This window comes from Amphimedon queenslandica, unplaced genomic scaffold (assembly GCF_000090795.2).
Source record: "Amphimedon queenslandica unplaced genomic scaffold, v1.1 AMPQUscaffold_13433, whole genome shotgun sequence".
NCBI classification, from domain to species: Eukaryota; Metazoa; Porifera; class Demospongiae; order Haplosclerida; family Niphatidae; genus Amphimedon; species Amphimedon queenslandica.
The window spans coordinates 70,426-86,253 of record NW_003546331.1 but is presented as its reverse complement, the minus strand read 5'-3'; the positions used below and the strand labels follow the sequence as shown (position 1 = coordinate 86,253).

At 37.9% G+C, this 15,828-nt stretch overlaps 3 protein-coding genes across 3 annotated transcripts in view; 1 reads left to right on the top strand and 2 right to left on the bottom strand.

Moving 5' to 3' along the window:
- The window catches only part of LOC100639859 (histone-binding protein RBBP7-like), a 6,165-nt gene extending 3,930 nt beyond the window's left edge, over positions 1–2,235 (top strand). The window contains exons 7-12 of the mRNA XM_019995803.1: positions 3–183; positions 337–399; positions 733–887; positions 1,719–1,776; positions 1,894–2,004; positions 2,062–2,235. Of these exons, the coding sequence (XP_019851362.1) occupies positions 3–183; positions 337–399; positions 733–887; positions 1,719–1,776; positions 1,894–2,004; positions 2,062–2,136 (643 nt within the window). The 3' untranslated portion in view covers positions 2,137–2,235. The remainder of the gene's footprint in view (positions 1–2; positions 184–336; positions 400–732; positions 888–1,718; positions 1,777–1,893; positions 2,005–2,061) is intronic.
- Positions 2,236–2,516: 281 nt separating this feature from the next.
- Positions 2,517–11,348, bottom strand: LOC105312564 (ankycorbin-like). Its single transcript, XM_019995805.1, has 12 exons — positions 11,149–11,348; positions 10,897–11,094; positions 10,318–10,416; positions 9,673–9,771; positions 9,048–9,125; positions 7,548–7,607; positions 6,689–6,768; positions 6,450–6,504; positions 4,994–5,202; positions 3,691–4,265; positions 3,518–3,582; positions 2,517–3,385 (listed from the first exon to the last, which is right to left on the bottom strand). Exons 1-12 carry the CDS (start codon positions 11,245–11,247, stop codon positions 2,900–2,902), a joined length of 2,103 nt encoding a protein of 700 aa, XP_019851364.1. The 5' UTR covers positions 11,248–11,348; the 3' UTR covers positions 2,517–2,899.
- A 2,501-nt stretch (positions 11,349–13,849) lies between these two features.
- Positions 13,850–15,323, bottom strand: LOC100639731 (metal regulatory transcription factor 1-like). The gene has a single exon (XM_003386160.2). The coding sequence runs from the start codon at positions 15,211–15,213 to the stop codon at positions 14,002–14,004; it is 1,212 nt and encodes a 403-aa protein (XP_003386208.1). The 5' UTR covers positions 15,214–15,323; the 3' UTR covers positions 13,850–14,001.
- Between the last annotated feature and the right edge of the window lie 505 nt (positions 15,324–15,828).

The following is a 15,828-nucleotide window of genomic DNA, read 5'->3' as shown; positions in this document are numbered from 1 at the left end:
AGGGAGGGAGGGAGGGAAAGAGCAACAGAAGAATGTTTATATGTAATGATGCAAGTGTCATGTAACTCAAGTTTACAAAACAACACTTGTACTGTATTTGTTATCCTTTTCCTCTTCAGTTGGGATGTCAGAGTCTCAAACACTTCTAAAGCTACGCATGTAGTAGAGGCCCACACTGCTGAGGTTGGTTTACTATGCAATAATAAGTTGTCACGTTTCACATACAGACACATCTGTCAATGAGCATTCATGCGTATCATTATATTATTATTATTATTTATTATTATTATGCTATAGTAACATATTTTACTGTTACTTTCTACTGCTACTTTGCAGGTCAATTGTTTAGCATTCAATCCTTACAGTGAGTATATCCTAGCAACTGGTTCTGCTGATAAAGTAAGCATTTTCCTGTTTACAATTTGATACTTCATATGTTTTCTTTCTTTACTCCACTCCTACTGGTTGTATCATCCTTTCTCTCTCTCCCACTCTCTCATTCTTTGTCTCACACCTTGTTTCTCCTACTCACTTTTTTTACAATGTACTACTATTACTCTCTAACTTTCTCTATCTTCTTTTTCTCCCCCCTCACTCTCTTTCTTCCTCTCTCACTCTCTTTCTCCCTCTCTCACTTTTTCACTAATCTCTCTCTCTCTCTGCTGTATCTTTTTATACTCTTTCCTTTTCTTATCTCTCCTCTCTCTCTCTCTCTTTCTCTCTCTCTCTCAGACTGTTGCTTTGTGGGATATGCGTAATCTAAAGATGAAGCTTCATTCATTTGAGTCACACAAAGATGAGATATTTCAGGTCCAATGGTCCCCACATAACGAGACTATACTTGCATCAAGTGGTACTGACAGGAAACTCAATGTCTGGGATTTGAGGTAATTAAGTTTTGTACATATTATATTCATTATTTGTTATTGTTATTTCCATGTTATTATAGTGTATGATTATAATTTAATTATTATTATTAATTCATCGTTACTTAATTGATTAATCTATTTATGTTCGTGTGTGTCTTTCTTGTTATCGTGTGTCATTAATTATTATTAATAGGTCTTGTGTACACAAATACTCTTAATCATTATTAATGTGAAACAGATCAAAATTTATACATTAGGCCACATAACTCTAGGTAGAATCAGTTCAAACTTTCTACATACATGTAGCATCTCAATGTGTGTCAGAAAATGTAATAAAAATTAGGGGTGATTTTGGAGCCTTTTTACATGGGCTATAGCCTTAGATATTTTTCAGAAAGGACATAATTTTAAGAATACTTGTAGCTTCAGATTTTGAGCTCAGAATCAACTCAAACTTCTAAGGACATTAATATGGTGTTTTCAGAACCAATTTTTTTTAATTAAATTTTCATTGTTATGCAAGTCTATCTCTCAAATGACTGCTATAATCATCCATTGTCCACTCACTGGTTATCCTGTACAGTGACTAATCTTCTCAAGAGACTACTACTTGTTTCTGATTATTTATCTTATCAATGGCAGGACCACATTGACTAATGCCCTCACCACACACACTGCTAGACATTGAAAACATTGTGGTCCTTATCTTGACAAGGGCACTTACTACCAAACACATGTGTATACACTGCTAATTATCATGTACTCATGACCATGAACATGACACTTTATGAGTTTTTAGTTGTCTTTGGCTTGTGAGTTAATGGTTCTGTTGTTGCTTTTTTTAAATAGTAAAATTGGAGAGGAACAGTCACAAGAAGATTCTGAGGATGGTCCACCAGAATTATTGGTAACCATCACACACTTTATCTTCCTTCCCCCCCTCTCTCTCTCCCTCTCTCTTTTCTCCTTTTACTCTTCCTTGTGTATTTCACTTCTTTTGTCATTCACTTCCTTTTGTCATTAGTTTATTCATGGTGGCCACACTGCTAAGATTTCTGACTTTTCTTGGAACCCCAATCAGCCCTGGGTGGTCTGCAGTGTCTCTGAGGACAATATCCTACAAGTCTGGCAAATGGTAATGATACAAGCTTTACAGTGTACCCCGTCCTAATGTCCTCTCTTCCATTCATAGGCTGAGAATATATACAATGACGAGGATCCTGATACTCCTGCTCAAGAGCTTGAACAAATGTCACACCAGCAGTAGCAGCAATGAGTCATGAGACTATCACATGACAATACTTGCTGTACAAACAATCTCTCTTTTCCTCTCTCTCTCTCTCTCTCTTTCTCATTTTACACACTTTCCCATTTAAAAAAATAAAAAGTTTTGAAAATGAATATGTATCAGTTAAATAATGCACATGATGCCTGCAGTAAAATGTCCACCAGTTCACTTGCTGCTAACAAAATTTTATTCCATCAAGGCTGCAATTTATAAATTTTATTTTGACACCTTGTTTACACCTAAAGGTGTGAACAAGATTCTTGTTAACACCTCAAGGTGTGAACAAGATTGTATTGTTTAATTTTATTTTCCTTCAGCAAGGGGTTATTGCTATAGGCAGAAATAATATTAATGAACTCTTAATTTTTGCCCAAGTTATTATAAAGCGGAAATGATGCATCTATTAAGTGAGTAAAAGTATTACATTATAAATAATAATACTTGTGATCAAAAAAAGAAGAAATAATATTTTTGTCTACAGACGAATGAAAAACAACAGTTTTGTATGTCTCTAAACAATAATAAATTAATAATAATAATGTTTTTTAATATTCAGAACACGGAAAGTTTGAAAGAGTTGAGAAAAGAGAACCAGGAACAGAAAGACGCACACGTACAGGAGGGAGGGATATAAAACAATTAAAAACCAATCCACAAGAGAGGTGAGATAGAAAGAGTGGTGATGAACTGATGCATGAATGAGAGAAAGAGTGACCCTTGTACAGGAGCAACAAAGTTCATTTTAAACAAATGTCTCTGACGATCGTTTTGCTGTTTTCTTAGGACTCCCTGTAGAGGCTCCATTGCTGCCGGTTTTAACTGTCAGCTCTTGTATTTTCCTCTGATACTCTTCCTCCATCGCCCTCATCTTCTTCTCCGCCTGCTTCATGCAGTACTCCATCACTTCGGTCTTGTACTTTTCTAGCGTCTCCTGGACTTTGATTCCCTCTTCTCCGTTACCGTTTTTATAACTATCAGCAACAAAGGAAATGGCGTCCTCGTCTGAATCGATATCAGCTGTTTCATCATCTCTCACTGGCTGAAGGTTGTCCACCCAGCTGTTAGGTCTACGAGAAGATACGCCATTAGTGTTTGGAGCGGATAGAGAGGGCTGGAGCCTCCTTTGACAGTGAGTCTCTGCATCTTGTAGTCTTGACTGGACTGACTGCCTGATACTCTCCACCAACTTGTGCTCAGTAGGGCCACTATCAACTGTTTTCTTATTGGACTAAAGGAATTAAGAAAAAACACAATAAATACTATACTACTAATAATGATGATGGTAGATACTTATACATGCATGTACATGTATATGCAAGTATATACTTGCACCAATCAATGTGCATACGGTAATACTCACCTCAATGTATGGTAGTCTTACTGGGCTCTCAGTACACGAGGAACCAGGTAACTTATGTACCGCTCCTTTAGGAAAGAGAGAGAGATAATAAAGTTTTCATAGAATGCTAATATAAGCACCAGTAGTGTTTATGTAATGATAGTAATAGCAATTCCAAGTAATGCTACTCTTACCATTTTTGGGCGATGATGCTGTGTTCTGTAATGGTAGGTGACCGTTATCTCTAGGAGCCATGTACACGTACGACTCGAAATCATCTTCAAGTTCGTCCTCGTCCGGCAACGGACCCAAATACTCGTACTGGTGGTGCAACACGTCATCAGATAAAACAGTAAAGGAGTCGTCCTGTCCATCCGGAGAGGTCCTCTTGTCCGAGGTTAAACGAGGGCTGAGACAAACGTAGCTATCATTCTCACTGTCAGACTCCTCGTCTTTGACTGATGACTTGGAAGGAGAGGATACCTTAGGACTGAGGTAGTCGTATATGGGATTACTAGGAGTGTTGGGGGTCCCTGCTAGGGGACTGGGACTGAAGACCGCAGAGGATCTGTTGCTGCCAGCATTAGTGATTGCAAGGTTAGGCATGCTGGTATTGAGGGACGAGATCTGACCAGTCGAAGTACTGCCTCTTGATCTGGGGAGAGTTGGTGGGTTTGAGACCACGTCAGAGTGACAGGAAATGCGTAAGAGTGGCTTGTATGTAACTGAAGAGTTGTCTTCTGAATCATCACTCTGAGTAGGTATGTACCTATGAAAGGGAGGCAAGGATATAATCCAGTATACAAACAGAGATTAAATAGGGATAGACCATAGATTAAACAATACTCGGCTTATCACGATAATAATTGTTTTAACTTATATTTTTATCGCATAATTCCATACTGAAAATGCTCGTGAGGCTAATATAAAGGAAGTTATCATAACACGAGTAAGTAATCAATTCTTAATGTGTTGATCTTTCTTTAATCCAATGATGAAACAATAAGCTCCCTAGACTTCCCTTGTTATTGTTATGGCTAAACAATTATTACAGGCTCCATTATTTACAGTGACAAATGCTAACATCTGTATACCTACTCTGACACAATCCAATCACACCCAAATATGCTATCATACTGATACTGATAATGTTATATTATTTTATCTAATTCATGTATAGGCACATGTACTATTATGGCCAGCTATCACCAATATGAGTCTATCTGCAGTGTTTGCCATAGGACACTGTGGGCTACTGAGCTATACAATTACTACATACAAGGCTATCAGTTTACTGATCCTAAGGCTGGATATTGAAAACAGTTCATGTGTGAGTTGAGGGACACACAGGTTGAAGGGTTACATCATGTGTACAGTTTACAATACACAATCCTCTGTGTGTGTGTGTGTGTGTGTGGCTGGATAGTGATGAAAGTGTGTAGTGTATACATAAAGAGAGAGAGAGAGGGGGAGGGAGAGGGTGAAAACAAGACTCACTTATAATTTGGTTTTGCGAGTGTCTCCTCTACCGATATCTCTGGCATCTCCTCAAGACTTGGTGTACGAGTGTTTGATCTCATAGAGAGGACCAGTGGACTCCTTCCTCCTTGTAACCGACCGGCGGAGGAGAAGGTGTACAGGCGAGGAGGAAGATCCTCAAACTCACGACTGTAACGCTTTGGAGGAGTAGTGACTGAGACTGACCTCTGGATATAATGAAGAAAAACACAAAGAGAGAGTAACATAATTATAGTAAAATCATAATGATAACAGAGGGATTACACACGCAACTAATGAAAGATCAAAGAACATCAAAGGACCAAGAACTACTCCCATAATAACGACAAACTTAGCCACCAAGAATAACATTACCGACCCTAAACCAACAGAGGGCATTCCAAATCCAACCCTCATCAGGCAACAAGTGTAACAAAAATACCAAAATACACGCCCTGGAATACCATTATAAGTAAACCAACCCTATTAATATATACATGTATGGCATACAGAAAGGAAAAATGAAAGGTCATACAGGATATATGGCTGCAACTATTATGTAAGGTCTAGTGGATACAATGTGGAACTCAAAGAGCCTAGCTGTGTGTGGCACGATAAACAAGTGGAAGGTACTCAGACTGCTTAGTAGTCTACCACCCACCCTTACTAGGTAAATATACAGTAATTTACAAGAGGATCAGGCACAAATTATGTTAATTGTGGATTTGTGGTCAGATTAGACATAAACAGGTTGTGATAAGAACAATGCATGAATAGTGACAGCCACTATCAGATCTGGGGGGCACCACATTGTAATCAGTCACTCCATCAGCTCTTCCCTTAAGACTAGCTGATAAGGAGAAGGTAGAGTGTGTGTCTGAAACACATTGAGAAGGATAAATTATGTTTTTTTAAAGATATAAAGGCTATGGGCAGTACATAAACATTCGGATGAAACCATAAGAGTGACTGTCACTGAGTGTCATGTCAGTTGGCACACCTGCAGATGCATGTACACCTATTGTCCTATTCAAACTTGGTGCACAAAACATTACAAAATTAAAAGCAGCTGCTAAAAACATTCAAGCACATACCATGCATTGCCCTTTGAAAATGATATTCAATTATTATGACCCTCTGGTGGAGCAATGGCCGGCGCTCATTAATATACTTGTTGGCATACAGAAGCCTTGGACAATGTGTAATTATGACAATAAAATAATAAGTTACAGTGTTAGGTCTGCATGCTTTTATCTAATATGAAAAGGAATGAGCCCAAGGCAACATTCACTGCATGTAAGACAATGAGGTATGGGGGGCTTCCTGATCAAATGAAAATAAACGAGAAACATGTACATGTACAAGAACTAATCATGTACAATATGTACATTACAGCTACACTACAACACCACCAAAAGGTACAAGAACACCGTGTAGTAAGTACATGTACACTTACATCTCTCGGTCTGAGCTCAACTCCATTGACTGATGGTGGGGAATCATATGTCTTTCTGTAGGAAGAGAAAGAGAGGAAAAAGATAGTTCTGATCAATGTCACACTAGACACTACACCCATTACAACATATACTCAACAAACAAAGGCGCATGTGCAGGCACTTTATTATGCACAAAGCCTATTCAATACATACACTACATGTACATCGATCCATTATCATTATACACTAGTAACATTACCTTGGTATTACCCCAGAGCTGCTCCCTCTCATTGACTTTGATGAACGACTAAAGACTGACCTCTTAGCATATAATGGAGTCTAGAGAAAGAGAGAGAGAGAGAGAATAAATCATTGGAAGGCAAAAACAAAACAGTCTACACAACACAAAGCTAAGAAGGAAAATGCTTTCAAAACCATGTCCTAATTGTTATCAATCAAAAGACACAACAAACATATGCTGGTATTGATAGTAGCCATGTTATTCTAAAGGAAACAGGCACAAAGACAAGTTTTCACAAAGAGAAGTCCCTGAAATGGGATCACATTGTGTAACAAGGCTGTTGACATGCTGTTCACACTGTCTGAATGAGTGGGTGAGAAAGGGGAGTAAGAGTGGGCCATGAATACTCTAACTACTTAGCAGTACACAATATGATCACAAGTTCACAACACACTCCAGTTGAATCACAAATTATGAATATCATTAGTAGTACTATCATCAAAGGAAACCGAGCAATGATATGATACACACTCTCACATGAGCTCCTGTTGACTACAGGTATAAAGAATTATATCACAACTTGTGTACTTTTAAAACGAGTGTTTGGACAAGTACACTATAGTACTTGTGTCTACAGGTCACTATTGAATTAAATGAAGCACATGCAGTCATGACACATACATCAAGTTAAGTGTGTTTATCTTTGTTTGTGTGTTTGTAATTCTTCAAGGAACCAGATACATAAATAACATATTAAACAGTAAAAAAAGTATCCTGGCAATGATGAAACAGAAGCCAATCCCAGACAGTAAAATGAATTGTAGCAAGCCAATCAGCCAATGTAATGTATATCCTATACTCAATAGCTAATACTCACCGAGTCTGGTGTCTTTGATCTGCTGTCCATAGTAGCTCTTCGTCCCATTACTACTGGCCGCTGGAGAAAAGGAAAGAGAAAGAAAGAGAGGGAGGATGAGAAGAGGAGGAGTGATAATGTCAACCAGAATACCACTGATTACACAACACATGGCAGTCCACCCACACAAAAATAAATTCAATTTGGTTACACACTTCAGACAAAAACAGGGTAAAACAAGGGAGAGGCAGAAAGAACAACTTATGACACTATTGTGCATTTATTCCCAAGAGGTGTCAGAGTAAAGCACATTCTTCCTTTATTAATCAAATCTGTCCCTTTTATTTATCTCTCTCTCCCACAATGAACAAGGAGACCCCTACACTAGAGGCACACATACACACACTCCCCCATCATCTCTGAATAGTTCCACTGGTGTGCAATGTAATCCCACTGATAATTGAACGTCATCCAGCACGTATGGATGAGTGGGAGATATGAAGCATAGTTATTTCACATATATATATATATATATATATATCCTGTTTAAACAAGGAACTGAAGGAAAATAAATACTATCAAAGATGTTGATTACTCACTTCACTGCTACAATATAGCACACAGTGCCAGCTGATGCATGCAATGAGTACATGTATATGTAGCTTACTCAGCAGTTGGTTATCACTGTCAATAGCACTGCATGTGCATGTACATGTGCATGGATTATGAAGGGGACAATGGAGTCATTGATATCAATATATAATAGCCTGTAGCTATTGGAAATGATAGCCTGTAGCTATTTGAAGCAAGATAGGATACAGTGTGCAACTAAAACCAGTTACAAGGTGCACTATTGAAAGTATAAGGTGTGGGTATGCCTACACTCATATGGAGGAGCAGTAAACAATTGGCATTAACAACAATGACATCATGTATATAACATGAGAATACAATGAGAATAAACATTCTATATGCATTAGAGAGCCACTACACATACAAGACATGATGAGTGTGTGTGTGTGTATATACAGTACATGCATCATATGCATAATCCATGAGCCTATGGGAGTGTGTTATCAGCTCACTTGACTCTATCAATAATCAATTATACACATGGGAATAGTCCTTTTGTTTTCATACCAGCTCTTACTACAAGTGATATTGACCACATGCAGGAAATAGATCAAACCTCATGCATAGATATCCATTAATGCATTAGACTATGTCAACAGGGCAGACACCAAAACTACCAGAACCAGTCAAACAAGGTCCCAATAAAACCTTTTACTATTATTCTAATAATTATGGGTATCTTGTATTACCAGAAGTAGTAGTAATGGTAAAGGCAGATGTCTCTATTATGTAATTACTGTGGAAAGGAGAGGCAGAACATGTTTAGGGGCTCTCTTTATGACAAACCTAATTCACTCAACTGCATCTAAGACTCACCATAAATTAATGCTAAATACTAATCTCCATCCATTATGTATATAGATATATTACATATGTCCTCTCTCTTACCTCTGTTAGTGGTATTAGAAGTTTAACTGTGTCATGGTAATCTCCAATTTCAGCATAATCGATGGGAAGTCTCTTTCTCTATAAAGAGAGAGAGTGTGAAGATAGTATATAGCTATGATGAAAGGTGTTGGATGTATTTAAGAGAGTAAACAAGTATACATAATACCAACTACACCTAGTCCATTAATAACAAAGGCTGAGAACTACGCTCTCTCGAACATGTAAACACACACATGTTATACATGTACATGTACATGTATACAAAACTTGTTGACAGGCAGTAACAATTTTGAAACTATGCAACATACAAAACAACAACAAAGAGCCCAACAACTTTAAAGTTTGTCTGTCACTTTCAATTTGCAACAATAGCAATAACAAGGCATTCAAATATTCAAAAAGACAAAGTGTTGAATCCAGCCATAAAAAAACATAAGTGGTTGTTCATTGGTACTAATTGAGATGGAGTCAAATCTCTCGCTTTCTTTTGGTTCAAATACTGCTAAGTATTACTAATGAGCTCAAGACTAGCCACGAACAAACAAACACGCTATTAATGAATGAAATTTGATATGTCTTCTCTCCTTCTCTCTCTCTACTTTAACAAGTACCTCTCACAACTTACAATATTAGTGAAGTTTGGGTTAGCTCCACTCTGAACAAGGGCTTTAACAGTGGCTGCATAGCCTAGCTTTGCAGCAATATGGAGCGCAGTATTACCATCCTAATAACAGAAAAAAACACTAATGATATACGAACAACAATACAATAACATGCCTATAGGTAAACAATACACTAACATGCCTATAGGTAAACATATAAACAAAATTATTACTAAACAATTCATTAGGCAACTTCTAAGTATGCTAATAATGCTTGCACACTGAGGTTGCAGGTCCATATACAGTAAACCAATGGGAAACGTTAATGTTCAGTGACTGATAGTTTATGTGCACACTTTCATTCTTCTCCCATGAGTGGTATGTAAATAACGTCAGATTAGGAGCATGCATCCTCTGCCTCATAATTCCCAATCAAAACATCATATTAATTAGCAAGGCAGTTTAAAAGTTTCCAGCTAAAAGGCTAGCCAATGAGGTGCAAGATTGACAATAAATTGCTCATTTAAGTGACAAATGGTGTTGAAAAAGGTGCCTAGGTTTCACACAGGGAGCAAGCACTGCTAAGGGTTTGCTTCTATAATGCTAAGAGTGACCAGTTATCGCTAGGCAGGCGTTGAGGAGATAAAGCCATAGATAGTCTATCTCACCTTTGCTGTAATATCAAGATTAACTTTAGCAGCAGCAAATATGGGGACAAGATGGGAATGATCATATTTAGCTATCAAATGAATGGCTGCTTCTTCGTGCTGCAGAGAAAGAAAGAGAGAAAGTAAAGAGACAGTAAAGAGAGAATAGTAATAAAAATAAAATATCATTGACTCTATTCATTACAAGTATCATGAACTATCGGCTGTCAAGCTGTTTTGTAACGAGACACTTGTGTTATTGTGCAGGCTCATACTTAGGGGAGGAGAGAGAGAGGGGGAGAGGGAGAGAATGGTGGTATGTGATACCAGTAAGTTGCATCAGTGTTTGGCTCAAAGTGAAACCCTCTACTGATGTGGTTGGAATGCATAAGAGCTTTGAGTGGCACATGAGTATGATTAAACCACATTAAAAGAGCGGGCTATCATGGAGCTCTGAGCAAAAATGCATAAACATTACTAATGCATTATTATTTTGAAAAGGCAAGGGACTTGGCTGCAAATTATGAATTGGCATTATGACTTGCTACTTTTCACTATGCAGCACCAGCAAAACCCAACAAGCATCACGTAGGACCTTACCTGATTTTTGATCGCAGGGTTTGCTTTCCACTTGAGAAGGGTCTTTGCCACCTTGGCGTGTCCGTTTTGGCTAGCAAGGTGAAGAGGAGTAAAACCAGCTCCATTGACGCTGTCCACAAAGCACGAGGCCTTGAGTAGTACCTTCACAATGTCATTGTTGCCTGTCCAGGAAGCCTCGTGGAGTGCTGTGTTACCAAACTATAGGAGAGAAGGAGGATGTGATAGTGTCCCAAGGCGCTATGAGCTCCTTACCTCATCTTTGGCGAAAAAAGCTCCCTTGGATAAAAGTTTCTTCACTTCTTTGAGGTTGCCGCTTTTTGCAGCTTTGATCAACTGCTCGGAGGCGTTCATAACAGCAGGAGTACTGATGCAAAGTCTTCTAAGGAGAGAGATACCACAAAGCAGCTCAAATCCAAAAGTTGTACTGCAACAGAGAGAAGCTATAAGCACGTTTCAAACTGGGGTGGATATTTATATCAAATGCATGCTGTAAAGATGCGTGGGTGACTCACTCTGTTATTGTCATGTGACATGAAGGACCAGACATCGGGATGACGTGTAGCCAATCCGTTACGTCACGTAGTCTAGCCATTTTTGCCAGGTAAAACTACATTGATAACACAATGCACACATACAGTTGATATCACTAATGCATTGATTGCTGTAGTAGTACTATGACCATAGTATAGTACTGATAGGCATATATATACCTATACACCTATGGTTGGGACTCCTCCTCAGTGTTTACATGAGAAACCAAATGGTCGGATCTAATGCATGCATTCATAACCAAAGGGTGTAGGTTTTTATACAAAAGGGGGATCATATAAGAGATAAACAGCATGTGACATGTGTAGATTGAAAAAAAACTGGCTTTTGTCCCAAATAACTTGTTACTGGGTAAAATTGCTAGAAACAACTGATAAACTCATAATCAAAACCACAAAAGAATACAAAAACCAGCTAATTAATCATTGTTTGTCACTAGCTTGCAAAGGGACCACGACACCCTCAGACAAATTGGTAGCAATCGCTTGCCAGAATCTTCCCTCTATTAAAGTTATACAATCTCACTACACGTGAACTGACAGACACTTTACTATGCCAAGTGTCTAGTCTTAGCATAACCATGCATGCTATAGACTTGTTGACAAGGCTATTATTAAAAGGTGTATACCCAAAAGCTATTCACATATTAACCTTTACTTGCATATAATGGCATATCAATTTCAATGTGGAGTGTTATGTATACATACCAGGCTTTAATTGCATAAAGATAAATAGGCAAACTCCTGCATGATTACTTGCAAACCAGCCAACAAATTACAAAGGCAGTACAATGTGATATCATTCAAAGATACATGTATCATTCATATTTATTCACCTATTACAGGTAGTAACAGGGTTAACTCTGACCATGAAAGTGGAATGTTCTGGCTGCACTCTAGCTATAGTAGTCACAAAAGGTAAGTTAACAACTTGCCAATAAAGTTTGAATTTGATCCTTTGCTTTTATTATGATATAAGGACACATACACACACATCCTTTAAAAACAAACTATTATTCATTAGATTAATAGTTTACAATAGATCTGGCCAGCACATTGTTTTTATCCATAACAATAAATCATTAACCAACGTATAAACAAAAGCAACACTCAGTGACAGACTAATAATTCATTAGAAGTGCCAGACTAATAACGTTTCCATGGTAATGTATTTCTGGCAAGTTGATCTGTGAATTAGCCGAGACAATACAAACAAAATGATGAAGGGTGCCTTGATTCGAATTTTAAAATCAGATTAATATAGCTAACTTATCTATAAAAAGCATTTAAAATTAAAGAAGTTAGGGTCATGTTTAATTCAAAATTAATAAAAATAATAGATAAAATACATTTTTCTAATAATTTTGAGGCAATTTCCTGCTGCCAGACACAGTCATCTATCATTGGTTGAATGCTCAAAGAGGAGCTAGATATGATTATTGTCAATTTATTGATGAAAAAGAGATCACCTCAATAGTAATTAGATTATACTAAACTATGATTCAATGTCTATAGCTTCTATAGCTACACAAACTAAACCACCCACTCAAAGCACATGACAGTTTCAACATTAACACTATGACAGAGGAAGAGATTGCCCACTTTGATTTGACTTGTTCAGTTGAATGACGAACATATGCAGCTTAAACAATGATGATTGGACTGTGCCACTATTATTAGCTGTAATGAATGCCAGTTCAATAAGTCACAATGCAATGAATGACATAACACAATGTAGAGAACACAAGGTACACCTGCATATGCAAATGCATACAGCGTAACTCTACCACAAGAGGTACCACACCATCTACCATAATGATTAACATATTAAGTGGATTTGAAATTTATATTCAAATGCAACCAAAAATGCATTTATAAAATTTGGCAATGCGTGTGATTTGACAATCATTACTGTTTCCTCTTATTTGTATTGTTTCCTATTTGTATATGTAAACTTTTGATCTTAAAAGTTAATCTGTGGACACGCCTTTGTTCAATAATTACTAAACAAATTATTTTTGTAGTGAAGATTCTCATGCTATCTACCTTAGAGTGACTTTTAATTGCAGGTACTAAATTTTGCGATTTTAGCACAAGGTAGATTTTGCTGGTATTAAAAATTGCGATTAAGTAATTATTACTAATAGTTATATGGCATCATGATGTCATTATTAATAATCGCGCATATTAATAATTGCGATTTTTAACCCAAACGCAAAATTTGCAATTAATAGTACCTGCATTTAAAAGTAACCTTAAGGTATATAGACTTTCTCTGGACTATTTTTGATAAAATGTAGTACCTGTACCCTCTAAACTTCCCCTTTCAGTCAAGTAATAGAGACAAAATTACCATCACGATTATTTATATTACCCCATGTCTGTCATGATTTTAATAAAACTTCTCAATGATTTGAACTACCGGTAGCTTAACATTCTGAATTGCATTGAAATAATAATCATCATTAGATAATATCAGGATTTATACACGTGAATTAAAATGTCTTACAGTTGTTAATGACTTATTTGTCCACAATGAGTGAGAGTTATACATACATTAGGTCTCTTCAGCACAGCAACACCGCCCGCCACTGCTACACTTGCAACAAGAACAGCACTTTGAAACTGCAGGAGCATCGGGCTTGTTACCGCAGTAACACGTCGCGTCAGTTTGAACCGATTGGTCTGCCCTGGTAGAAGTCGAAGGAGGGACGAGTGACACTGAAGAAAGATAACTGCCTGGAATTAAGTTGGAGTCAGTTACAGTTAGTAATTCATCCAAATTAATGGGGAGTGTTTGTGTACCACTTTCACCTTCAGATTCAATCAAAGGAGGAAGAGAAGACTCAGGTTGTGCTACAGTTGCAAATTCCTCATTTGGTAAAGAGAGTTGAATTCTCTCAGTGTCATCTATTGAAGGAGCTGGTGAAGATCCTCCACTACAAGACTTCAACATGGCAGCAATGTTATCAAGGGCACCAGTCGATTGCAAGTGCTCTATAGCAGAGAGAGCCAGTAAAAGCTGAGAAGAGATGGCCTCATTTCCCTCTATTATAGCATTATTATCACTAGACAGAGGGACGGGATTCACTGTATCTTCAACATTGGGTGGAGGAGTACCAGTGTTGCTCATAAGTCCATTCATTAACATACTAAGATCTGGAGGTACACTAGACAATGGCTGGTTAGACGATTCATTGTTACTAGCACCTGATGTTGACTGGTGCTGTTTCTTCTTGTTTCCCTCTCCGTTGTTATTGTGCGTGAGTTGATGATTACGGAGGTGGTGTGGAGCCGTGAATGAACGCCCACACTCATCAAGGAGACACTGGTACGGCCGTTCGCCAGTGTGCGTCCTCTCATGTTTCTTCAGGTCGCTCTTTGTCGTGAATTGTTTCGGACATTTATCGTAATTACAATCAAAGGTTTCTCCAGTGTGTAGTCTTTTATGAGCCGTCAGTCGATACTGAGTGTTGAAAGACTTATCGCAGCCTTTCTCTTGACAATTATAAGGTCTTTCCCCCGTGTGGACCCTCTTATGTACTTTAAGACTGTAGGAGGAGAGGAATGCCTTTTCACAGCCATCGTGATCACACTTGTGATTGTAGCGTCCTTCGTGGGCTCTTATGTGAGCCCTGAGGTTTGAACGAGAGGCATAGGATCTCTCACAGCCATCATAGTCACACTCGTACCGCCCAGGAATGCCCCCAGACGAAGTGACCTCCTCCTCAATAACAACCTCAAAACTAGGAGAAGAGGAACAAGACATAAAGGATAGGAGTTTTTGCTTCTTTTTCAACTAAAGGATTGACTTCTTTTAAAGAAGAAACAGAGAAAACAGTCTTCACAACGAGCCTCCTTCCAAAGAATTCGCCATTTTAATCCACAGCTGATCCGCTTAATTAGAAAATGAAATTTTGAAATTCAAATTATAATGGTTAAAGAATTTTAATTAGACACACAAATTATTTTTAAGAGCACAAAAATTAAAGTCACTTATGCTTTTTTTGAAGACTTTTCTTTCTCTTCCTTGTATCTAGCGACCATTTTAGACACACCGTCTCTAATAGACGGAACAGCTCCTATACCCAATGCTTCCTCAGTAATCGTATTATCAACCTCTTCCTCAATGAAATTAAAAAACTCGCATACAATTGGACTCAAATCAGCTCCAAAAGGAGCCCAGCCAGTTAGCTTTGCAATGCAGAGATTAATCTTAGCCATTGAGTTCAGTACCCAAAGAGGAATATGACCAATAGTAAGCCCCCACTCTTCCAAGCTGATCATTTCCTTGAATGTAGAAGGATATCCACTAACTTTGAGTGACTGTCCTGTCACTTTTTCATCAGACAGGGCCAGCTTAGCTTCAGCCCTCACCACAGCA

Bases quoted from the DNA above. Each gene is read 5' to 3' on its own strand.
- LOC105312564 (XM_019995805.1), bottom strand. From the start codon at position 11,247: ATGAACGCCTCCGAGCAGTTGATCAAAGCTGCAAAAAGCGGCAACCTC. The intron at 6,505-6,688 runs GTAATGTTACTA...CTCTTCCTACAG, and splicing joins AGCTCTGGGGTAATACCAAG to AAAGACATATGATTCCCCAC. The intron at 3,386-3,517 runs GTGAGTATTACC...TAATTCCTTTAG, and splicing joins TAAGACTACCATACATTGAG to TCCAATAAGAAAACAGTTGA.
- LOC100639731 (XM_003386160.2), bottom strand. From the start codon at position 15,213: ATGTCTTGTTCCTCTTCTCCTAGTTTTGAGGTTGTTATTGAGGAGGAG.